We start from the raw sequence: 26508 nt of genomic DNA, 5'->3' as shown, positions 1-26508 counted from the left end.
GTCTGACAGGACCTGCCGCTAATGAACCCGTGTTGGTTGCCCCTAAGCATAATCTCCCCTGCTGGCCCCTCGTGGACATGTGCCAGAATAATTCTCTCAAAAAGCTTACCCAGGATCGAGGTAAGACTAACTGGCCTATACTTCCCCAGGTCCTCCTTCCTCCCTTTTTTGAAGACGGTTACCACGTTGGCCCTCTTCCAGTCCTCTGGCACCACACCACAGCACCACGGGTGCTCGTAAAGCCATGCCAGGGGTCCCGCAATGACCTCAGCTAATTCCCTCAGCACTCTGGGGTGGAGATCGTCTGGACCAGCTGATTTAAATATGTCCAGTCCCCCCAACAGTTCCCTGACTAGATCCTCACTGACCCTTGGCCTAGGTGCACCTCCCCTGGGACCTGAGGGGGGCCCGATGGGGGGCTGATCCAGTCCCTGCTCAGGAAAATGGAGGCAAAGAAGTCGTTAAATAGGTTAGCTTTGTCATCTGGTGTGACGACCAGATATCCTAGCATGTTTTGCAAGGGCCCCACATTACCCAGTACCTTCTTTTTGCTCCCTATGTATTTGAAGAAGGACTTCTTGTTGTCCTTGATCTGTGACGCTAGTCCCAGTCCCATCTCCACCTTGGCCTCCCTGACTGCACCCCTGCATCCCTGAGCAACCGCAGTATAGTCCTCCCTGGTGATGGCCCCTCCCTTCCATTGGGCGTGCGCCTCCCTTTTATCTAGGAGACACTCCCGGATGCTTTTGGTGAGCCATGGGGCTTTTGTGCCCTCCTGCTCCCTTTTGTGCCCTCCTGCTCTTGTGATCTTTCTATTCTTCGCAATGTGAAAATTAAGAGCTGGTATTTTCTGAGAGGTGCCTTGAATCTAAAAAGGTTGAGAAGAGTTGGTTTAATGATGTCTGCCTGCCTTCTTCCTTTCATGAGTGTTGGGCATAAAATCTGGCTCCCTGCAGCAGTAGAGATGCCAACACGACAGTGGGCATCTCTTGAAATCAAATGAGAATTTAAAAACTTGAAAATATTTCCTTAATTTTTATTCTACAATTTTTCACCTTTATCTACTTTGTTTCTTCCTGGACCTGGCTGTGATTAGAGTCAGCCGCACCAGAGAGATTATGCTCCTGGCCCTGTCCCACAGACAGCACTACAGCTGTACAAAGATGAATACTGGTATAGAAGTAAGAGCAATAAAGGCTCCACATCTGCTGTGAAGAGGTGATCAGGATTGATGCAGGGATGTATGCGAGCAACCTGGATAAGAAGCAAAAGGTCTGGGATATATCCCAAGCATTCTTTGCTACTGTTCCAGAGTGCATATGGGGAGGCCTGCACCAGAGATGTAACAACACAGCTTCCTGCAGCACACGGGCAGTGGCAACTTCTGGCTGCCACTGTACTATGGCCAGCACAACTGTGCAGCTGCAGAGACAGCAGTTTTTTCCTCTTGACCCCTCCAATCAGTGCCTGAGCAGCTGCCCCTATCACCCTGCCCTAGTTATACTACTGGCCTTCACAGTACTAATTTTGTGTATAACAAAAACCACCTCTGGTTGAGAGGCGACAACACAAAGTAAAGTGTCCCGGAGTTTAACTGACAGATACTTTGAATGAAAAAACTTCTGTCAATATTTTTTGGTCTCAAAAAATGGAAAGACCATAGGAACTTTCCAACTGCTTAGTCATCAACATTTTGATTAAGAATAAATGGTTTGAAACTAAGCAAAAGTTTTCAATTCAGTTCCATATGATGTTTTATTTAGATTTTTCTAGTTGGCATAATAAAAACACGTGTTTTGAGTTAATGTTTTGACTAAAGTAATATTGTTTCTGCCATTCAGGTCTGAACAACCTAAGAAAAACAGCAGTTTTAGTCTGAAACATCCAATTCATTACAAACATTTTCATTTCCATTTGAAAACACAACTAGGGCAGACACTTCAGGTTAAAATAAAAATGCATTTTGTTTTCAGATGTAAACTCAAAACAAAGACTTTGCTTTTGTATTCTCCTGCAAAAAAATCCCCTGAAGCTGATAATTTCCTGTGACAAATATTGTTGAAGTGAAACCATGTTTTTTTCATCAAGAAAATTACCCACATAAAAAAACCCCCAAATAGCTTTATTGGTCAGGGCAGTGATTTATGTGAACTTGTCCTACTTGCTTTACTGAGAACAGACAGACACTGGGGTGCTCCCCATCCATGCTGTGTCTATCCCAAGTTCCCTTCCCAAAAGGAGACAGCTCTTTTGGGGCTCCACATTGATCTGACAATTCAGAAATTGTTAGAAGCACATTTTCAGCAGAGGCTTAAGCACTACGTTGTGTTTTGTAAACTTTCATTTCAGTGACGTGAAGTATGGTTAAACAAAGAAGAACTACAGGGAGGTCCCTCCCTCCCATGCAAACAGAATAATGAAATACAGTTCTTTTAAGTCTAGCATTCATACAAAAACAAGACTGATGCTGCTTCCCAGGCAATGAAGTCTGCTGGCAAGCTACATAGTTAATATACTGAACGATGTCCACTGTAGTACTAGGCTTGCTCTTGTGTAATGGGCTTCAGGAGTTCAAAACTCTTTCTCTTATCAGTCTAGGTGAAGCTCCATCAACACTCTGGTGTACTGCCTCTGCACGGATGGCTGCAACTGTATCATGGTGTAATGAATCAGCATACAGATACTGGGATCACTACTACTACATGGTGCATAAATACTAATGGCCGCACACAGGCACATACTTGGGATATCAACAGGGATTGGCTCTGGGGTTAGCATCAGAACTTTGCACTCAAATTACAGGAAAGCCCCCCATGAAGAAGCGATAGGTTGATGTAGTCCCCTGGGACCAACCACTAGAGCAACACTAGGAGCACATTCTTGGCTGTACACATAGCGCAACAGGCTAGAACCCCGCATGGGTTACTCCAGAACCCACAGACATGTGGGGCACAAGTAATATGGTTCAAATCCCTCTTGACAATCTCCATCTAGAAGGTAATGCAATCCTTCCTGCCTCCATCAGATCAGGTCCAATCCAATATGGTGGTCAGATATCACTGGGATGGGAGAATAATTTATAAATTACAACAATAATAAATTATCCCATTATCTTCCACAGAATCCAAAAGACACCTTTCAACCAATCTGCACTTCTTCCCAAGACTTGGAAGGCTCCTTTAGGTTGTTCTACTATTTGGAATAAAATGGAGGAAAATATGGAAAGTCAATCTTCAATAGAAGATACTGTTGAAGTGCTCAACATTATTATTTATCCTCCTATGCATTTGAGATAATACCATAATTTACTCTTTTGTGGCTTCTTTCCTCTGAGTAACTCTTTAAAGCCACTTACAGACATCAGTTAAGAACCTCCCTGAATGCATCTCAGAGGTACGAATTATAATCCCCATATAAGTAATGGAGAAAATGAGGCATAGGCAGGTGAAATGACTTGTCCAGTGAGTCAGAATGAGTCAGTGATCCAGGCTTCCTGACTCACACCTCTTTATGGCATCAACTAGAAAGCAGCCCTACTAAGAAGAACAAGTCATAATCAAAAAGAATATCAAACCATGCTCTATGAATGTTGCACACTGCAGGATTTCAAGACCTACTTCCAAGAGCCATCTGCTTCATGCTGCAGCTCATGGTATGACAGCTTGAAACAAAGCTTACTGAAGTTCAAGGAAGACTCACAGGGAGTACTGGGCTTTGGTTCAGAGTTGTGAAATGGGCCTGCACTGGGTCAGGAAGCTTAAGAACAGCATTGAGGATAAAAGGAGATGGGTTAGGAGAAGCACTGACCTCGCCCTCATCTTTGGAGAGAAGCTGTCCACAAGAGAGGAAGTCTTCATATTTGGCAAAGGGGATAACAGGTTCCGGCAGCTCTCGGAGGTAAAGCTTCAGGAGGGAGGCCACAGTGTGAACATCAGTGTTGCTGCAACAAGAAGAGAGAGGAGGGAAGTTTAGAAATCCAAAGACCTGCTGTCCCCAGAGCATCCTGGAGAGGTGTCTAAATGGCTTCTTTGATGCTGATAGGAAAAAATGCAGGCCTCTGCAGTGAAGGAAAGCATTCCTCCTACATGGCTACACAAGGCAGGAGCAGAGACATAACAGGGGCAGTGGCAGGGGCTGGCCTGGTTGCAGTGGCTGCGGCAGGTAGGCTGGCAGCAGCAATGGCTGCCATTTGATAGCCTCACTGGAGTATGGATTAATACAACCATCAATCAGTGTGTATACAAATCACACAGAGGCCCCGTTAACAGCATGGACCAAAGTAAGCCTTAGTGGAACAAAACCAGGCATACTGTATTCTTGAACAGAAGTCCTAGAAAAGTAGCTGGCTAGCCTCAGAAGTGCCTCCAAAGCCAACAGAAAGAGAATGAATTAATAAGCCAGTACAAGACACCATAATAAGGATCAGCATGACCTGACAAACAGGTGTCCCCATCTGGTGGGAAGGCTGCATTAACCTTAAGAAGGAGGATGCTGATGATGCCACCTACATATGTTTGAATAAATGTCAAGAACTAGGATCTGTATGCTGTAAAAATGAAGTTGTTTTGATCTGTGTATAAAAAGAGGCCCAGGTACCATTTAATACTTTATACTAGGCTTAGAGGTTATGTTTAGGGTGGTTATACAGGATAATGTGAAATCCAGGACAGTATGAAATCTGGGACACTACCCTTCCCGGCCAACTCAAATCAGCAGTGCTGCTGCAGGCAGAGACAGGAGTGGGAGGCATTCTGCAGCTCTGGTATTATACTACTTGGGCAGGTAAGGCAGTTAATAGTCCATTAATGACCCATTGCTCTTTACTTCAAAGGTGTGAACAATCATCTCCCCTTTTTAATGGTCTTTCCACTAACCAAGTTAACCTATTTTAGGGCAATTTTTGTGCTTGCTAGGGCTTCCTATTCCATGGCTCTGCCTCCCCACCCAGCACCTGGGACACTCATTTTAATTTTCACTGGCCAGCCAGGACCAGCCTCTGAAATCCAGGACTATCCAAGCCAAACCAGGACATGTGGTCACCCTAGTTATGTTCACACCTATGCCATGCCTACAAACATGCAGCTAGCACGATGGATTGGCTGGCCATAGATATTAGTGTTTAGGTTGATTTGTTTACAGTAAACCTGGCCAACCTTCTTTGTCACTAAAAGCCAAAGCTTGCAGTCTCTTTCCTGTAATAATGAGATTGTTAGGGGCACAGCATCACAGAGAGTATCCTGACAGCACATGCAGAAATTATCCAAAGTGCGGCAGCCTAATGTGACCAGTAACATCTAATCCCAGAACAACCCTAATGGAGTCAGACAATAACAGTGACAGAATCCATGCTAACAACATGGGTGACTCCCTAGAGCTCATCAGCAGAGAGAGACAGTTAGCCATGTTAGTCTGAAGTCAGGAAGAAGGCAACATAGATTTCTCCTTATAGTTTAACTAAATCAGAGCTGCATAAGCTTTTGTAAGTGGAGGGTGTCTTCATTAGATACTGTGAAGGGACTGCCAGCAGCAGAGCTTCAATAGAAAGCAGCAATTAGAACAGAAAGAACGGGAGAGGCAAGGTGGGTAGGAGAGAGAAAAAAAAGGCAGTTAACCAATTGAGAGACACTGAGGTTATAAACACTCATCCAGGCAATGAGACAGAAATCCATGGTCTTGGTTTAAACCATACATAACACAATCCAGACTGTGGATAATTTCTTCTTCTGCAATTTCCTGTTCAAGTTTGTTTTTAAAGTTTTGTCATGTAAGAACTGTTAAGTCATGCAGGTGTCATCAGTGTACCTTAGGCATACCAGGGGGATGAGAAGGCAGTTGCAGAGAAAGCAAACCTTAAGGTCTGTCATAAATACATTGGCATACTGGGAGGCCATATGTGAGATTGCCAAAAAACAATATTTACATTACAACCTCAGTCCAGTGGAATGGAGAGCCATACCCAGCCTTAAAGACAATCCTGATATTATTATACAACAGGGTGTCACAATATACCTAAGGTACACTGATGACCATCATCATATGGATGCATAAGAGATATCCGCCATGACTAAGGACTTCGGCCCTTCCATCAAACCAACTCTGCAATACTGTGCCCAGCAAATTCAGTTCTTGGACACCACTGTGAAGTTTTACAATGGCCACATCACTACCACGCTGTATCAGAAGCCAACTGCTACAGCTACCTCAATGCCAGCAGCTCTCATCCTAAGCACACAACTAGATCCATCATCTATAAACAAGCTGTACATTACAATTATATCTGCTCTGATCCTACTGACCACAATGTACAGTTTAAGGATTTGGAGCCAGGTCTACAATTAGAATACAATACAATACAATGCATAGCCCCAAATGCACAGCCACTCAAATAAACACAACCAGACTTGCACCCTGCTCTAACCTGCTACAGCACCAAACCCAAGACAATAGAATAGCTCTGGTTGTTATCTACAGCCCCCATTTGAACATCTTAGACACACCACTAATGACACCTAACCCCTCCTGGAAAATGATGATCATAATCAAAGTAGACATGGGGGTCAAACCTGTCCTGGCTTACAGACAGCCCTCCAACCTCGAATGGCATCTCTTCAGCCACAGACTACCTAACTCCTATTCTCATCAAGGAACCAGACCTTGCTTTGGAGTCAGATGCCAGCTGTACCCCTTAATCAACAGACACCAGCATCATCACTGGACCAAATAACACAGATTATAATATATGACATTCATTCACCTGTTCCTCTACCAACTTCATATACACCATTACCTGCTCACAGTGCCCCCCTGTTGTCTCCATTGGACAAATGGGATGATCCCTATGTGTAACAAAGACCAAACACCAATCTAACGATTCCCAAAAGACATGCCTGTGGCAAAACACTGCATCTTCCCTGGACACTCCATTGCTGACCTCAGAGTACCCAACCTTATCCAGCACCACTTAAAAAACAGTTCGAATGGGAAACTGGAACAAGAAATCATCCACAGACTGGATGTGTTACATATGTTCCAAACCAAGACTATGGATTCTTATCCCTTTGTCTGGGCTAGCTTTTATAATCCCTCAGTGGGTTAACTGCTTTGCTTTTCTCTCTTTGACACACCTTGCCTCTCCCAGCAGTATCCCCTTGATTTTCCTCCCTCTTCCCTACCCTGTGTATTGTAATCACTGCTTTCTAAGAAGTAAGCTGCTGCATATGAAAGCTTATGCATCTCTAGTTTAGAGATGGTGCAAATCTACCCTGCTTTCTCCTGAGAGTCCTACACCATTCATGCACCCTCCTTTCCTGAGTGAGTGCCTATAGCTGGTGTCCCAGTTCCACATGTTATGCTACTAGGCAAGACAGTCTACCTAAGAAACAGTAATGAAAGGGGGACAAGCATCCTAGGCAAACCCTCTGGAAACCCTTTCCTAATTCAACTCTGGCTTGGTCTCACAGGAATCAATGCACTCACTACAGAGGAAGAGGAAGCACATGTAAAGGGAAGGCACCCGAGAGGAAGGAGCCTTCATCTCTCAGCACTCCCTGCAGGAATGAAAGACATTGCATGTTCTCTCCTGGCACAGGGCGAATCCCTGGGAAGGCTAACGGGAGTGTGGGACACTTATGAGGTGGGAGCGTTCAGCCAGTCACAGCAGGGAACACAGAGAAGTTCTGTCCACTTGTGACTGCTGCATGTCAATTCAGCCATCTACCTTCTGAAGACCAAGTTGACTCAAAATTTGACATAAAACAACCGTTACCCCATTGCTGTTTCTGATTGCCTGACACCTCCTATCCCCCTTTCCTTTCCCAGTACCCATCTCTTTGTATTACTGTCAACCCACTCCTTAGGCATCCTAGCAGCTTGTGTCTGCAGAATCACCTTGAACTGAGATATCTGCAATGATATTTGATCCTTTTTTCACACAGACACTACTGTATGGTCTACAAGCAGTTTAAATGCCCCCTTCCAGTTTGTGTTACTTGGCATTGGTTGACGGCACCTTCCATTTGCTGTCTTCTTACTCATTCCTCTTGCCTGATAAGGTCTGTCTAGAGTTTCTCACCTTGCTCTCTTGTCCTGACTAAACAGTACTGTGCCCTTGGCAAATTTTGCTACTTCACATCTCCTCCCCCTTCCCAAGCCACTAATAAACAACATTCAACCACCTGGGATCTACTGCGGGACCCTGAGCCCCCATCATTAATCCTCTGCCAGGAAGAAAAGCTAATTCTACTTTTCGCTTTTTGTCTCCAGCCAATTTTGCTCCATGACAGTACTGTGACTCTCACTCAGGACTGCTTGGGGGGCCCTTGTCAGAGGCCTTTTGGAAGTGTGAATAAATTACCATATTTTCTCATGTACCATGTGCCTCAAATACATCACATGCCTTGCTTTGGGGAAGGCAGAATGAAGAAGAAAAGATTTTTCTAGTTATGGCCTCACAGAACAGGGGCAGAGCCTGAACTTCAGCTTGTTCATCCTCCCTCTCTTGCTTGGGCAAAAGCTATTTTAACCTTTTCAGAGCTGAACTGTCAGCAGCTCTTGGCTGCTTAGCCAAAAGCTGAGACTATATCTGCTGCTTAAGATAGGAGTCCACTGGCAATTCTAGGATTTTGGAAAGAGCTAAACACAAGTTTGTGGAACTGTGAAGTAGTAGAAACAAGATAAGCAGTAGCTAAATTGAAAATTCTTCAGCAAAACTGCCAAAGAAAGGATCGTTTGATTAGTAGAAGATCAAAACTATTAACAAGGACAGTGGGTTATTAACACCTGTTGGGTGAAAAACAATTAGCACAAATCAAGTGCATTATAATAAGCCATGAAGTCAATTGATTCCTTCAACTGCCTAAATAGAAATGCCACTGCTATTAATCTGGGCAGAAACGTGGGTTTCCTGTTTAAGATACACACCCCAGTTTTAGAAGGCTAATTTTGGGAGGAAAGCGACTGCGGTATATAGTATGCTAATTGGTTATTTTATTTCAATACTGTGTTGATACAGGTTTCCTTCAATTTATGCAGGTTCTTCATATACACATTCGCACTTATGCGATGGCATATTTAGACCCATAACTCATTATATACAAGGTAAATTTGCACTTATGCAGTCAGCATAGATGCCCACTCCCACAAACAGGTAAGTCTGTGGGGGGAGGGGAAAGGGCCGTGGCCTCACTCACCCCAGCCCCAGCTGCAGTGGCCCTGGGAGTAGCTGGAGCCAGCTGCTTGCACTGTGCTCCGCCTGTCCCCCCATGCCTGGGCTCACCCCAGCTCCTGGACTGTGCTGTGCTGTGGTGCAGGCAGCTGGTGTCAGCTGCTCCCAGGGTTGCTCCAGCACAGGCTGGGGTGAGTGTAGACAAACAGAGCCCCAGGAGGCATGGAGCACAGCACCCACCCCAGCCCCAGCTGCAGCAGCCCCAGAAGCAGCCAACACCAGCTGCCTGCACCAGGGCATGGCACAGCCCAGGAGCAGAGGTGAGCGGGGACAGGCAGAGCATGGTACAGCCCAGTGGCTGCAGGCAGCTGGCTGCTCCCAGGGCTGCTGCAGCTGGGGCTGGGGTGAGTGCTACTCTGTTCCCTCTGCTTTGCTGCCATGTGCAGCTCTGGGAGTGGAACCCCTCCCCCCACCCCTTCCCTAGTCCCAGCCTCACTCCCTCCCTCCCTCACCACCATAGGAACCTATCCCTATTTGTTACATTGTAAAGTGGGCTCACTTTACGCCAATTTGATTTATGCACCGTTCTCCAGGAATACATGTACAGCATAAATCGAGGGAAACCTGTACACTCAAATAATTAAGAGTTTAAAGAGACATAATTGTATTGATTTCAAAAGATATCAATACATGCTGTTATCTAACTTTTACATCTATATGATTCTGTAGCAAAACAAGTATAGCAAAACCTCTGCAGTAGGGGTGGGTGGTTATTTGGGTTGGTGGGCCATGTAATGAGTTTCGGTGACCTGTCAAGGATCACACATCTCTCTTTCTCCCATTCTCTCTGTCCCTCCCTCCCCTCCTCCCAGGACTACAACTACAGTACAAGCCTGAACCTACCAGCAACTTTAGCACCCCCACCCCCTACAACAGCCAGAGTCCACCCACCCACAAATGTAGCACACCCCTTACTCCCACTCCCCTGGGGCCACCAGAAGTTGCTGACTATGTCCACAGCTGCCCAAACACAGCCAGCATCATCTGGATCAGTGCTCCGGGCACCAGGGGGGTGGGGTGGGCAGGGAGCACTACAGCTGTGCGACGAGTGTGGAAGCCTGAACCCACGCGCAGCTGCAGCCTCACCCCCCAACCTGGCTGCTGGAGCCACCACCCACTTGTAGGCCAGATCTGATTAGTTGGTGGGCTTTATTTTGCCCACTCCTGCTCTATAGATTTAACCTTCATTCATCAGTGATCCAAGTTAGGGCAATTTAACTCACTTGAATCACTTGAATACAAAGGTAACAGTTACACGGTTACTGTTGATGATCCTGTGGTAGGTCCCAGGTGGCTGAATGTTGATTACTCTGAAGCAGTAGCTCCTCCTCTCTTTTTAGAGATATATTTGTCTATAGCATATGTCTGTAATAATGATGAACTAATGGCGAGGTGCCCAGCAGCTGGAACCCTCATCTTCGTAATAATACAAAGTTTTTTTGTTTATTGTTAATTCAATTTGCCTTCAACTTGTGCCATGAATGTCCAAACAGAGGTATACACCAGTTTAACTATACTAGCTTTAACTATATCAGATCAGGCTACATTCACCACCAGAGTTGAGATTTTATTTGCAGTACATGTATATTCTAATAAAACCTTTCTTTACAGAGTAACAGAGTTTATGTGTAGTAGAGACTGCCCAATGAGTATGAGGACAGATCAAGATTAGCCTGGAACTGGAGTCCAGTGTTTAGTACCAAAATAGACCACAGGGTTCAGTTTAAATTTTTCAGTACCAAATCCTCACAAATTTATGAGCAGAAATCTCAACATTTAAGTCAATCTTGCAAGATATATCATACACCATCTTTAGTAATTGCACAAGAGCAGGTATAGCATAAATATTTGATTACTTTCCAACAGAACTGGACAACAGGCCTTTCCTTGAGCTCTAAATCTCACTCAGAAACAAAGCCAAAAAGGCAGATTCAAGCCTAGAGATTTCTCAAACCTCAGAGTAGTGGAATTCAGGGCCGAGAATTCGGACAATCTGTTATAACAAATAATTCTTCTGAGTTACAACCAGCCTTGGGCTTCCTAGACACTCATCTTAGTTCTCTTACAGAGCATCCACAGAGTTTCAGTGCACTCTCACAACAATGAATTTAATAAGAGAGGTATGGAGATATGTCATAGAGTTTCCTGCCTGTAGTTAAACAGGTTGTAACTTCTATAACTATTGTGGCTGCAGAATGCCACTGAATGCAACAAACTAGAAGAACTGGATGGAACATGGAGCCTTTCCTTTCTACAGTTAGGAAAGAAAATTATACACAGGACTAGGGGAAATGAGTCCCTGACTTCCATTTGCTCCTAAGCACAGACTTGGCACAAAACATAACTATCACCTTCCACCCAGATGGTCTTTTGGCCACAATCCAAGGTTGAGCAGGTTAGTGATTGTGAATGGTGCTCTTCTCCATGTTCTCCTAGACACAGCTGTCTAGAGGGGTTTCCTCCAGCCAAGAGCTGAACTCTAGTGGTGGAGAATCTCAGGAAGCTTTCCCTGTCTCTGCTCGTGCAGTATTTGCTCTGTAGAGAACCCCAGTTTTTAGGTTATTTAGAATTGTTGATGCAACTGTATCAATCCAAACTCATTGTGACTAAGTGGTTTACATGGAAACTGATACCCCAGGAAGGGATTCCCTCCTCTGTCCTCAGAAAGCAAGTTCTATTTTATTCTTAGTCAGTGGCGCAGAAGGAAACTGATTGAAAAGGGATTCCCCATCCCCTCAGAGAGTACAAGGGTTGGATCTATTCTGCAAAAGCAAAAAATGCTGCTTCTCCAGCATGAAGAGACAAGTTCTGCCCTCAACTCTCACTGAACGCACTGGGAGTTCCAACCAGAGTCTGCCCAAAACATATTCTGTGGGAGAAGTGTGTCCTAATGTTGCCTGTGCTGTACCTTCTCTGTACACCTCTCTGTTAGGTGCTTCTCCGGCCCCCAGCCCTAACATGTCTGAACACCTCTTTCTCTTTCACATGGCATCATATAGCAACTTCTAAATCTATGAGCCACTGTCTGGTATTCTGGCTCAATGTGCGGATTCTATCTACCCCAAGTGTACAAGTCTGTACACTTGTAAAGATTGCAGCTTTTGATTAAGTGCTGTGTTATTTGTTGGATACCACCTTCACACAGGGGGCTGTCCAAGATGTTCATCTTCTGCAGTGCTGTTTTGAAGTAGCCATAACCAGATCTCAGTCTGCTGAGCTTGACCCTCACTTCTCTGCCAAGATTGTACCCAATGGGGTACTCATTTGTGGTTGGTATAAAATACTGTAGGAACAAGTCTAACCTTTCCCAGTGGTCAGCCCACTCCATTGCTACCCATAGATTTGATTCAGTATCCCCAATCTCTTTCAGGAGCTTGTGGCCTTCATATATAAGTGGTTTATGACCTTTGAGTCTCTTAAGCCTCAATTTGTTTGAGCCTTTAGTTAACAGCTGATGGAGCAGGTGATTTTCATCATCTCTTGCTTCTAACACCAGGAATGATGTTAGGGCCTGTCTTATTATATCGGTTGGTCTAATGCCTGAGAGTACAGGGAGTACATGGGTGTTTGCATACGTTGTGCAGCCTGTTATGAATCTCAGCATGCTGCTAAGGATAGTGTTGAGCTTCTTAGTGTGACAACTTCTGGACCATAGAGGAGCACAATATTCTGCTGGGGCATATATAAGGTGACCATATGTCCTGGATTGGCTGGAACAGTCCTGGATTTTGGAGGCTGTCTCAGCATCCCGACCATTGCAGAAAATGGAAGTAAAAGTCCCATATTGGCAGGAACCCACTGGCGTATGAGGCTCCTGGGTCAGACCCCGCTGGGCTGCGAGGGGAGCCTTTTGTATGGTAGTCAGGGGAGGGTGCGTGCAGGGAGCCATTGGTTCAGGGCTGTGTGTGTGGCTGTGTGTGCACGGCATGCTGTCCTTCCCAGGCCCGTTCCTGGGAGCCACAGGGTCAGGGCTGTGTGTGTGTGTGTGTGTGGGTGAATGTGTATGCGTCCACACAATCATTCTGCAAGCCATGGGTTCAGGGTTGTGTGTGTGTGTGTGTGTGTGTGTGTGTGTGTGTACGCATGCATGTGCACACATGCAATGGCACCCCCTGCCATCCCTTCACTACCCCATCCTGGATTTCCTTACCCCATCCTGGATTTCCCTCAAATTATTATAATCACCCTAGGCATATACCATTGCAAGTGCTAACAATCCTTAATACATTTATCCTCACACCAATTCTATGAAAAAGGAAGGGGCACTTAGCACTGGGGATCAGAGGTAAAGAGAAACTGAATTCCTTTCCCTAAAGACCTGATTCTCTGGGGTCTGAGAGTCAATCTGAAGCAGAACATGGAACCAAACCAAGATCATGAAGAGGAAACCTGCAGTTCAACTGACTGCAGAAAGCATCCTCAGTGTATTGTGGGCATGTGATGCCACTGAAAAGGGGTAAGTAGTACACTTTGGGGGAGGGAGCTGATTTCCTTTTCCAAGGAAGATTTTTTTCCCCTCTTGTATAAGGGTGAGAAATCAAAATCTCAACCATGATCACTGCCAAAATACTAGGCAGGTTTGGGTTATCAGTGTCTAAGAAGCTTCACTGGGAAGAAACCACACTCTGTCAAGACTTCACCACAGCTAAGTGTGGAGGCTGCTGCATGTCTTCAATCTAAGCAATGCCATCAAGCACATGCAACAGGGATATTTCTCCTGTCTGCTGAGTTGAGCAATGGAAATCATGTACATTCAGCTGCTGCTTATATACCATCAGCTGGAACATAATGCTTGAACTGCCACAGTGGGGGTGAACTCTTCTTTGACAATTCCACTTATTGAGCAAATATTAACTGTGGTTAAGAATCAAAGAAAGGAGGATGGGTGGCCAGGAACAGAAAGGGAGGAAAGAATTAGAAGAATGTCTCCAATAAACTCTTTCAGGACATTCCAGGCTGAGAATGAGTAACAGCATCGCAGACTCAGGGATGTGCTGCCTTTTCTTATAGCAGCATTCACATAAAGCACAATACACCCCGTCAGCCACAGGCCAGAATGGAAGTGGTATCACTGATTACTGCTCCAGCCATAAAGCCTGGTAGTGCTGCTTAGGTCACCTGTAAAAATAATCTTAGGTGGTTTCCTATTCAATTGCCTGTTAAAGTCACTACCAAAAGGGCCCTGCTCATGAAGTTAGGATCTAACCTCCCGCAACACACACACACAGCCCCAGCCCAGCAAAGTACTTCAGCTTGGGTTTTCGTTTAAGGATGTCAGCAATCCCAGTCAAGTCATCTGCTTGAGGGCTCAGGCCTTGCTCTAATATTCTTGCAACCCACTTTTGGTCTGCAACCCACCGGTTTAGAAATGCTGCTTTAAAGCATTAAATCCACATGGTACAAGTTAAGTGAAGAGGTCAGCTGTCTGGAATAAGCACCTTCTGAAACTGCCCCAACAGGGAGTATGTTCAGAAGCAAGGATGTTACAGCAGCATTTCACACAGCACTGATTAACAGTGGAAGCTGATGCTCATTCACTTCTAGTGACCAAGGCACTCACTCACCTGTCAAAGAGGGGCTTCTCCCCACAGTCAAAGGAATCCTGAAGGTCCTTGACTAGGTTGGCTTGGCCGGGCATTCGGAAGAGCCCTTCCTCAGTGAGGCCTCGTTCCCGAATGAAATCCACACATTGCTCCACAAGCAGTGGGGCTAGCCGCTGGCCGTATTTCCTTTCATATTGCACTGTGTCCTCCAACCGCTGCCCGAAGATCCCTGCCAATGGGAGACACCATATGGCATTAACTTTTATTTCACTTAATTTTAATTCCCCCCACAAAGCCTGTTAGTAGGCCAGGGTGGGATTGGGGGAATGGGAGCTGTGAGTCACATGAAGGGAGAATGGACCCCGTTTCTACCAGCATCAGCAAAAATAAATCAAGAAAAATTACAAGCTAATAATTTTGTTCTGCTTTGAATGCAGAGTATGAGAAGCTGACCTCTATCCAGCTCCCACTGGGGAAGCTACCCAAATGAGATAAATATTTGGCCCCAAGAAAAGTATAAAAGAGATTGGCATTGATTATATTTGCCTACAGCTGTTCTGACAGTACAAATAACCAACAGACTGCCTGAATGATTACACTTCTATATCTCATCTTACCCAAAGGGCCCTGAAGCACCAGTCTGAAATGGGTGCCCTGACTTTGCATATCAGAACTGCTTCATCTGCCACTGGGCACAGCTATATTTGGGTGGGGCAGAGCTGTTGATTGCCAGCTCATCCCACCAAAACCACCAGAGGAAGATTTAAGAAACCAGAATGCAATTATCCACATTAAAACAGGCCAGGGATCGATAGCAACAAATCATTTGGTGTAAAGGATGTTTACTAACTAGTGGCCTTTTGCCTTAAAGTACAGTTTCTTTAATAAAAAATTATTAATAACATTAATTAAAACACTGAGTCAACCCAGGTTCACCAGCATTCCTAGAACTTGCCTTGCCCCCTCACACACACACACACACACACACACACACACACAGAGTGAAAGCACTCACACTTTCAGTTCCTTCTTCCTTGATATAATGTGTATGCATCCTTATGCTCCCCCCAAAGTCTGATTGGGGCTCACACATTCATGCAAGCTGCACCTACGCTATGTAACTTGTTGAATGAGGTGCTTCTTCTCCCTCCACTGGGGCTTGAGCTAGTGGGAGTAGCTGCTAAACTTGCTCTAGGTTTACTGCAGCATTTCAGTACGCACCAAAGAGATGCCTGTTCTTAGATGCAAAATCTAAGGGAAGATCCACATGAACCCATCCAGGGGCAAAAGTCCTACAGACTGCCACTGAGGCAGCACAGAGGATATAGCACTAAAACAGTCACTTGCTCTGGGAGTGAAGAATTTAGACAAATGGTATACTGCCAAAGTTTATTCAATTTTAGATGTGACCAGATGATAGCAAAATGGGGTTTGATCCAAAGCCTACTGAAGACAAAAAGAGGCTTTCCATCGATTTGGGTGGGCTTTGGGTCAGGCCTCCAATACCCATCATTTTATCTTACATCACTGAAATACTGCTCCACATCATGCTGGGTGTATAGTATACTCTTGGCCAATTTATGAGTAACACATACTGTGTCACATATAACAGACTATAATCTGACACACTTTGCATTTCCATTTAAGTGTTGCTTTCAAAGGAGATAAGGAAGGAAATTTCCCAGCTACCATTTGCTATCACACAATGGAATTGCTGGACTAGGTCAGATCTGTACTCCCTATCTCTCTTAAGCCTGCACTTTCCTTGCTGAGAGATATTCATGCTGATGTCAATGTGAGATGTGTCTGACCTGTGAAACACTGGGCCTCTAGTCTAGCATCTTCTTTCTGCCAGAAGCCAATCCCTGCTATGTCAAAGGGAGACATAATCCATCCCAAAACCACATACTTGGGAAAATGGTGGAGGGAAATTCCCTTCCTGTCCACATCTGGAGACCAGCTTGTATGCTGAAGCTAAGTCAATCATCCTTATCATGCAAATCCTAGTCAGTGTCCTTGCAGATTTAAGTTCCCATGCACATCAGTGTTTAATCTACATGTGAATCCTAACACATGTATGCCTCAATAATAGCCCATAGCAGGGAGTTTTGTAGGCTGTTGTTAAGTTAGGCAAGAAAGAATCTTGTCCCATGTGTGTATATGTGAATACATGCTGCTTTCTAAACAAATCAAGTGCCCCTTGTTCTTGTGTGTTCAGCCTGTGTGCAGTCCCACCAGAGGTCTTCCTGAAATTAAAAAAAAAAAAATGACTACACAATTTTTCAAGCAAATGTCATGTTGGCAAAGGGGCCAACAGCCTTGCTGTCTCAGAGCTGTTGGAGTACTCGGCACTTGCAGTGTGGGTAAAAGCGGCAGAACAAACTTCTTTGCACTGTCCCACACTTCCCTTCCACCCTGACACAAGAGCTGAGATGGCAAGGCCTACAGAGCTCCACTTGGGCTGGGCCTCTCCGCTGTGGCTGCCTCTCAAGAATGGGTTTGCTGTGAGGTGCACAGGGGAGTGGACTTTCCAGTTCTCACTGGGTACCAGGGCAGGAGCTCATTGCTAATGCAGAAACTAAGGGGTTCTGAAAGGAGATGCGAAGACCTATTTGTTGTGAGTCTCCTCCTCCTGCTTCTCTGTCCATGCACTGCTTCTCCTGGCCTCTGCCCATCTTTCATTCTGTCTGTTCAAACTTTTCCTCTTTCCTAGCACCACCTAGGTTTCAGACTCATTTCTGAACCCAGGCCATGATATCTGAGCAAGTCCAAAATCAGCCCCAGCCAGTCTCCAGTTTACTTAGTCACTGCTGGCTTAGGCCAAACAAAGGGACTTGGAGATAAAAGGCTGCATGTCCTAGAGTCAGTCTAAGCCGCTGGTTCCTCTTCCCCTTGGAGGACCTAGTCTTCAGAAGCAATTGCTTTCAGCAGATAGGGAAAGATCACAGCAGCCTCCTCATTAGGGACCTCCAGGCCCATCAGGAACTGAACTGTGCTCTACCCCCACCCCAATTTTCCTCAAACCTACACAGGCCCCCCCTATCCCTGACCCCCTCACAAGTAACTCAGAAACCCATTTCTCCTTCTTACTAACCTTACTGGGCTGGGAGGAAGAGAGGACATGATAGAGCCAGCCGGGAAGCCTGTGTGCGAGAGCCATAATGGGCAAAACTGAGACGGGAGGGATTCTTCCACTCCTCAAGCTGAGACCATGGGAGTGGGGTGACTGGAGGAGGTGAGGCTTTCTTTCCCAGCACTCCAGACCACAGCCCACCCCACACCCCCGCTCACGGCACAGGGAGCCCCTGCGTGCAGTGAGGCCCTCTCCCCTCCAAGAGCTGGACCACATAGAGATGTAAGAGCCTGCTACCAGCCTTAAGGTAAGAGACGGAGCAGTAAAGTCGTGTTACTTCCAATCCAGATGTCAGAGCTGAAGGCCCAGCCGTGCTTGTGGTGTTATATACGACTGGAGGGAGATACTACCCTAATCCGGTCACCAAAACAGTATCTTTTGCTTTCAAGTTAACAACAAACAAATGCTGATGACAGAGGTCTCCATTTACAGCTGCAATTCTAACTCAAGGGTCATGTCCCCAGTGCAATAAACCTGCTCCTCACTCAGTGCTCACACCACTGGGACTAAATCCACATACAAACAAGCTGGGAAAAGGCTGGAATTTCCCATAAACGTATTTCCACCAAGACAGCTCGCTGTGGTGAATGCAGCATAGAAAAGTCCTCTGGCCATTGCATCTATTAACCAACAGCACCTAAACTGAAGTTCTGCTGACACCAGGACATCTTACCAGTGCAGGAATACCAGTATACTATGCTGGTGAAGTACTTGTAATGTGGATGAGGCTGATACGGGGGAAGCTGCACTTTTAATCCAGCCTCTCTCACCACCAGGCAGCACAAGCTATGCCAGTCCAAGCACAGGTTTACTGTTGTGTAGGAGATTGTCAGCATGGCTGTGCCAGTCAAGCATCATACCCCTTAGCTGGCAGAGCTACGCTGGCAGGAGTCTTTAGGGCAGACCTAGCGTAACTAGCATCGTCTCCTGGCTTGGTCCGCTGAGCCTGCGCAGAAACACGTTTAGGAGCGGAGACAGTGTCCTCTCCAAAGCTGCCCTGCCTTCTGCTCTGCCTGACAGGCCTGTGTAGCTGAGGTGGCTACACTCCCCTTTGCCTCCCCCCACCCCTGCCCCCCGCTGACAGCAGTCCTGAGGCTGGATTGGCTGTGCCCTCCTTTGAAATTAAAAACAAACAAGGAGCTGGTTGCATGCAGCCTGATCCAATCCGTTGGCTCCTCCAGGCACGGGCCTGTTTTCAATCACTGGTGCCTGCAGCTCAGACTGAACTTGGCAGCCTCGGCTCCCTTTGATGCTGCTGCTGGAAGACATTACTGCCCTGGGTTGCTCTTCATTTCCGTCCCAGCAGAAGCAGGAGCCAATGCCATCAGCCTAACTGCCAGCTGAGGTTATGCTGGAAACAAAGCACGAGGGTACTGGCTGCCGAAGAGTTAAATCTTCCTGTCCTATCCTTATCTAGAGTTAGGCTGCTGTGTTTGGTTTCAAAGCAGTAAAATAACATGCCTGGGACCACATCCTCAATCCCAGGCAGATTCAATAGATACTAGACAAATGGGTTAGCACAGCGGGAGGAAGTTCTCCCCCTCTGCAACAAACTGTCTCTGGCTCTTTATGGAAAACCCAAATCAGGAATGGTGAACTCACTAACACACACAGACGGGCTTTCTGTCCTGGCCTGAATAGCTCACCCACCCACTTGAGGCATACAATGAATGTATATTCAGCCATACTGTTCAGACATGCCGTGGGCAGGAAGGGATACTCTCCCTGCTTCATTTTTCCCTATGACAGCTCTGATTTCAAACAAAGGGAATTGAAGAGAGAAACTTTAAATTCAGTCTGAGATTCTATTTCATTCAGGTTGACAGGCAAAAGGGCTCTTGCTTTTGTGTAGGTAATACACATATCCATTAGCACATGGATAAAAACATGTATACTGAGATCCATATATGCTTGCATATCCCCATGCACACTTGTACACACACGGGATGCATGTGTATGCATATATCTGTCAGCCACCAGCTCACACATATGACCACAAGCACACATGTGCTGACACATACTAACCCTAGAGCTCACCTACAGATGCAGTCACCTGTTCTCCCACTGACACAAGTGTCCCTCTCACATTTGAAAATGCCCACATACACAAAATCATGGATGACAAACCATAAATACACATAAGTCTGCAGATGTACAAACATACACATGTACGTATGTGTGAACACACACACACACACACAGAGGCATATTTTATTTGTATTACAGTATAGGGCAGGTTTCCATTGTGCTAGGTGCCGTACACATAGGCTAAACTACAATGATTGTTCCTTAAGAACGTATGATCTAACTAGCCAGGACAGACAAAGAGTGAGAGAGAAGAGGTATCACTGGTAAGCAGACTTATGGGAACGGAGGCAAAAAGAAATTAAATGACTTGCCCGAGCTTATATAGGAAATCTGCAGCGGAGCTGGGAACTGAAATTTCATCTCCAGCAGTCCTTCTCCACAGGGTCAATCCTTCACACATGCATGTTAGGACATATTCAGCCTTGAGTACACTTGCATGGTATAAATATTCTGCAAAATACATCCCCCAAAATATCTCCAGAAGTTAGCTTGGGGTCTGGCCAGTTAAGAGAGAGTGCTCCTTGCTCCTTTCCCTCTGTAAAGACTGAAGCTATGTTTAGCCACTGTCTGACCTAACCCAAGGACTAACGCGTTTGCTTTGCAAGAGGAAACCATAACAACTGTACACTGTGGAAAATCATCTCATACCTTGCGTTTTTGTGCAGCACTCAGCTACATGGCAGGCACTGAGCTTCAAGCAGAAACCAGGCAGTGTGAGACAGCATGAGCGGCAGAGGAGGAAAGTCCTGACTTCAGGCATCAGACACATTCTGAGTCCCAGCACTGGCTGCTTTCCATTCACTCAGCGCTGGAGAGCAGGGAGCAGCCAAGCTGCCCTGAGAGATAATCTCAGCAGCACATCTGGTCTCAGCTCCGCGACTCAGCATTAATTATGACTTGTGCAGAAAGAACTTGAAATATCCAATGAGATGTGGAGCTAGCCAGCTCCGTCGGCAAGGGAGAAAGAAAGGGAGACAGGCAGGTAGGATCTTGCCCACCATTGACGCTGCCGCCAGTGTAAACAGCAGCTAAGTATGGGTCGCAAGTTTTAACAAAGGCATCCCCCATAGTACATGTAATATATTCATGCTCTAATTGCTTGTCAGATCTATTCCAGATAGCCGGAGAGTGGAGCAACAGTTTCTGTCTGCGTGCCACACTCTTCACTCCCTTTTAGCCACAGGCAGTGTTAGCTGCCCTACAGACAATCAGTTGCCCTTGCCCCAGTAAGGGTCAGAGGGGCGTTTCCTATCATCTAAGCTGCTTCAGCCTCCCAGGGCAGCCACAGGGCTCAAGGTTATGCCATTGATTCTCACATGGGCAGAAATCTCAGGCCTGGTTCAGTCTTTTTCCCCAGTCGCTATTAGTCTGAGCCTCATTTTTTAAGGTTACTGTGAAATGATTACACTGGACAGAATTAAACGAGCAATGCTGCTACATAGGAGTGGGTTGTAAATGGGATAGCAGGCACCAGCAGCTGGGGCCAGGACCTTTAGGACTAGAAGAATAAATTGCTACAGCTTAAGTTAGGGGACTGTTCTCATGAGACTAGCAAGCTTAGCTGGAGTATGTTGCCTACAGATCCAGCAGTTGGGTGAGAGGAGAGGAAGGAATGGCTATTCTGCATCTCCTTGTGTTTTGTGAGGTTACGAAAGTCCACTTAAATTCCACCTTCTCCAAAACGATTTCCAAGTCACAGAAGTTGCTCACTTCTGGATTTCTGTTGTCAAAATACTAGATATCTCACCATTGATGCAATCTATATTCATCTGAACTGAGCGGTTTGTTGGTGCAGGGGACTTCCAGACCTGGTTCTAACACTGGATGATTCTGGACAAGTTGTTCTCTGTGCCTCAGTTTCCCCCATATAAAACATGAAGGAAAGTATATTGACTGTTTGCACAGTTCAGCTGTAACACTTCAACCACTGAGAACAGGGCCATACACTCGGACTTAGGCGACATGGGTTCTGATTGTAGCTCTGCCAGCAGCCTGCTGTAGGACCTTGGTCAAGTCACTTCTCCTGTGGGCTTCTATTTCCCCTCCCATTCTTTGTCTGCCTTGTCTACTTAGACTGCAAACTTTTGGGATCAAGACTGTCTCACTCTGCGTAAGTAGCACCCAGTACAACAGGAATCTGATCTTGTCCAGGGTATCTAACTACTATTTAAACACAACTAATGAATTTTAAAAAACTGACACAAATTACCATTTGCTAAATGACTAAGATGCTTGAAGAGGAGGTGTTACTGAGGAACCAGGTATTATTATGTCCATGGTTTTAATCCCTCTCTTGTCCTCTTGGATGCATAAAGTAGGTGATAGGTTAGGGAAGGCCTGGCCAGAAGTATAGCTAGGGGCCAGTGGCAGATCAGAGATGTTTCCTTTATGAGTAATTCTGGGAACATCAAATTGTTTGGCACCATTACCTGGAACACTGTCTCCAAATGTGTCACATCCACTAGCAGCCTGAGACAGCTGGAAGCTCAATGGCTGGAGGGAGGCCTTGATGACAGCAAATGGCCTGTAAAAATTTTCGTTTCCCTTTTGAGCTCTTCCTTCCTCTCTACCTCCACCCGCAGTATGAGAGCAAGGGGCAGCCAATGAAATGGAAGGGAAACACATTTAAATCAGATACCTTTGTACACAACATGTAAGTAACCTACAGAACTTACATTGCCAATAGATACAGTTGAGGCCAGAGCCTCGGAAGGACCCAAAATGAGACTATCCGCAGAAGAATTCAACAGTATTTAGGGCTGTTGGTTACAGCCGTGTTGGTCTAAGGATGTAGGTAGATACGGTTCTTTGGGTAGATGTGATATCTTTTATCAGACCAACTAAATACTTAGAAAAATTGTTCTTTGCAAACTTTCAGGTACAAACACCCTTCTTCAGGCATAGGGAGAATCAGTACTTAGGCAAGGGAATCTCCCTGCTTTATCAATCCAAGAAAGAACAATACAGCCTCCCTGAAAGAGGAGGGAGGGAGCACACTAGCTCACACAGACCTCTCAGTCACAACACAAAATGACAGCTGCCTCACAGCTGCAGATGGCAACCGTACAGTTGAAGGTGTAGCACCAAGATATGGGAGCAGCCTGACAAGATTGTATTGCACAGCTACTTAGTTCCCTGTTACCATCTAATCTCCATTTGGGGCCTACATGAAATGTGTCAGTCTGCTTCATCAGGACTGAGAACAGCGTTGTCACACCAGTACAGTGAAAAAACTTGATCCAGGTCACAAAATATCATGAGACTGGCTTTGAAATCATGAGGTTATTCTTTTAAATCGCCTGTTGTATTTTCTGACTCTAGGTCATGCCTCTAGGTCTAACATCTTCTCATTAACCACAAACCTGTTTTCTTTTCTTTTTTAAATGAAATCTGATATTCTCACATAAGGACAGGACTCACAAAAAAACTACAGTAAGCTAGCAAGACTGCATGTCAACTACCATCACAACTGGCACTAACTGGAACCATGGCTAGGGACAGACATTCAAAAAGCCTGAGCCTGAATTCATTCGATCTTTGCAGGTTAGTCTAACCTGGCTAGGTTTAACTGGGTTGTAACCACATAGGCATCCCCTCTGGACTGAAAAACTACAGGCACATGTCTGCAGTGGCTCAGGTTAGAAGCCGAGCGGAGCTAGAGCAGCCCTCCCTTCCCTCCCACAATGCTGAGCTAAGGGGGGCGGCCAGGCCCCGACAGGATGCTAGGGAGGGTTCCCCCCACAGCAGCCTAGCAGGGAGCTGCTGACACAGTGTTTATAACCCCTAACTCAATGTTTGTCAGCTCATTAAGAAAACAACAGCCTCTCTCTATTAGTTCAAGCTCTTCTTAAACAGTTTTTCCAAGGAAGTAAAGGAGGGACATTACCAGCTACCTATTGATTAGCTCCAAAAAGCCCTAAGCCAACATAGTCTTGTCTGCCTTTGTTCTGCCTGCCACAATACAGACAGTAGGCACAGAACCATCCCTAGGGGTCATGAATTGGCGCGACCTTCCCAGGCCTGGCACTTTGGGGGGCCCTGCAGAGTGGGGCAGAGCAGCAGCAGTACAGAGCTAGGCACAGCAGTGGCTCTGCATCCAGCCGCTTGCTCCACCCCCTACCGCCCATGCCACCACCACCAATGGCAGTGGCAGTTTCTTCAGGTCCTGGGCCCATGGGATTGGAGCAGGGGTGGGGCTCCACAGGGGCTGATTTGCCCTGTGGCCTGCACCCTGCTTGGGTCAGCTCTGCATAGGCAGCATTTGGTATGCTAGCTAATGCTGAGAGGTGTCTGTGTAAGGCAGAGGGGAGGGGGGGAATCCCTGCTTCGGCAGGGTGTGGTGATGGAGTGGGGAGTGGGGGAGCAGGAGGAAGCCAGGCAGACCCTGCTGTACATTTAGTCTCTGACAGAGCTGCAGCCAGGGAGCAGAGGGGAGCGGCCAGCCCAGCTTTCTGGAGCAGAGAGCCCTGCTCACCCAGAGGGCATGCTGGGATGCTGGGGGACTCTGATTTAACTGTCCAGGAAAGGATCTGGGACAGGTATTGCATAAGCTGGTTTGACCCAAATCAGTTAAGTCTGCTACTACATTCAACCAGATTTATCTCAAACCAGTTTCAGCCATTTTCAAACTGGTTTATGTGCACTGAACTTCTGTTCTGTTACAGGTTTAAACCAGTTTCTGATCACTTAAACTGGTTTATGTGTAATGTCTGTCCCTAGTCCATGAGGTCATATTCCACATGGATACCACAGATGGAACGGGTCACAAAGACTGCACTCCCCTTCTGTCATAGGAATGGGACACTTGGGAGGGATGACAATACTCCCAGTACCTGAGCTGCTCCAGTTCTACTGACAGAGAATCCTGGTGTGTAAGACTGTTTAGCACAAAAACCCAGCATGAACACCCTGCTTAGGAGACAAGCTATATTATTCCCTGACGTTTCTGCACTGTGAACTATGGGGGTAGGATCTCCTAGTAATGCTGTCATGAGCTAGCACCTCAGCAGTTACTCTTAAAGTCCCAGAGCTGTGAGAAGCTGATGTGTCTCTACGTGTCATTACAAGTCTTGAGATCCAGCTCAGACATGTGGGATGTATGCTGAGGTTCATAAAATCTCTGAAAACCCAGGCTGGTTTCTAGTTTGGCATCTAACTCAAGCCAAATTCAAATCCTGTAGTGACTGCACCATAAAGTAGCTTTGAATTCACATTAAAAGAACTAATATGAATTCACAATCCCACATATCCCTCTGTTAAAAGAACGTACCTGCTCTATACAGTTCTAGTGAGTACTCATGGGGGTGCAGGTCTTACATAAATGTCCAGACTTCAATATATACTGGTTCATCTACAGATGGGCTTACACTGTTAAACCAGGGATGTTACACCTGGGGATTGTTTTGCCTCTGTATGGACAAGACCCAGCCTCAGAAACTGGAATCCAGATCTGAACTTCCCCCAGGTTTATACAAATTTTGGATTCAAAGCCATCTTTTATGCAAAACCATCTCTTATGCAAGCCAAACTCAGGTAAATAGATCTCCTTGTACCAGAAAGATAGCAGTAACATGGTTAAGAGTTCAGTCATGCTGCTGAACCCAGCAAAAAATCAGCTAAGAGAAAAAAAATCCTACTTCTCTCTCCACTCTAAACTTTGGGAAGAGATCCTCATAACATAACATCCCCTCCTCAACACCCCCACCTGATTGTGATGCTCTGGATTAGAGAGTCACCATTTAATGGTGCCTGAATGAAAATGAAAACAGTTTTCTGTTCACTGATTGATATCACCACACTGTATTGATTTCCAGCAGCAGCAGCTAGACAGTCATATTTGAAACAAACATGAGACAGAGTTGAAAGGTTCTAAATATCATTATTCATCTCCCTCCCGTAGGAAAGGCCACTCAGCTAAACCTGCCCAAACAGTTTTTCTGTCCTGTGTAAGTATGACAAAAAGAAGCCACACTAAAGAGCACAGTAAATTACACTATGGTAGACTCTAAACAATTTATTCCCCAACATGAGATTATAACTGTTTATGTGCAGCAAACAGAAGGATGATAAATAGCCCTGACCATCACTTAGCCACAACATCTGGAGTCCAATGCCAAAACCTCTCTAAACAAGGACAAGAAGAATTTGGAGAATGAAATGTCAAGAGCAACATAAAATGCCTTTCAAATTAGCAAGCAGTGAGCTGAGCAAATATTCTCAGTAAATATCTCAGCCAATATTCGAAGCAAATATTCTACACACATTCTCTCCATAATGTAATTACAGTTTGCATGTCCAGAAAACCTTTCATGTAGGGACAAATCACATGGCATTATCTCTATCTGACAGCTGGGAAACTGAAGGAAAAAAAATGAAGGCCCAAGTTTTCAAAGAGACCATTAGCTCCCAGCCCTGAGACCCCTGGCTCCAGGCACCAACAGCTTCCACCGACTTGAATGGAGGTCTGTCTGCACAAAACAACTGAGGCAGGCTCACCCTTCCTAGATCTACTTCATCGTGAG

General features: G+C 45.8%; 1 protein-coding gene across 7 annotated transcripts in view; it reads right to left on the bottom strand.

Moving 5' to 3' along the window:
- Positions 1–26508, bottom strand: part of ARHGAP22 (Rho GTPase activating protein 22) — a 333567-nt gene that overhangs the window by 26276 nt on the left and 280783 nt on the right. For 6 of the 7 annotated variants that reach the window (XM_019555600.1, XM_019555601.1, XM_019555604.1 and 3 more), the window contains 2 exons: positions 14788–14995; positions 3808–3940 (listed from right to left, as the gene is read on the bottom strand). In XM_019555600.1, coding sequence (XP_019411145.1) covers positions 3808–3940; positions 14788–14995 — 341 coding nt within the window. Of the gene's footprint in view, positions 1–3807; positions 3941–14787; positions 14996–20635; positions 21133–26508 lie in introns of those variants that run through there. The other variant, XM_019555606.1, reaches the window with a different exon arrangement.

Source organism: Crocodylus porosus, unplaced genomic scaffold (genome assembly GCF_001723895.1).
Source record: "Crocodylus porosus isolate Cpor-Errol unplaced genomic scaffold, CroPor_comp1, whole genome shotgun sequence".
NCBI lineage: Eukaryota > Metazoa > Chordata > Crocodylia > Crocodylidae > Crocodylus > Crocodylus porosus.
The sequence above is the reverse complement of the archived record's forward strand: the minus strand, read 5'-3'. Positions and strand labels throughout refer to the sequence as shown.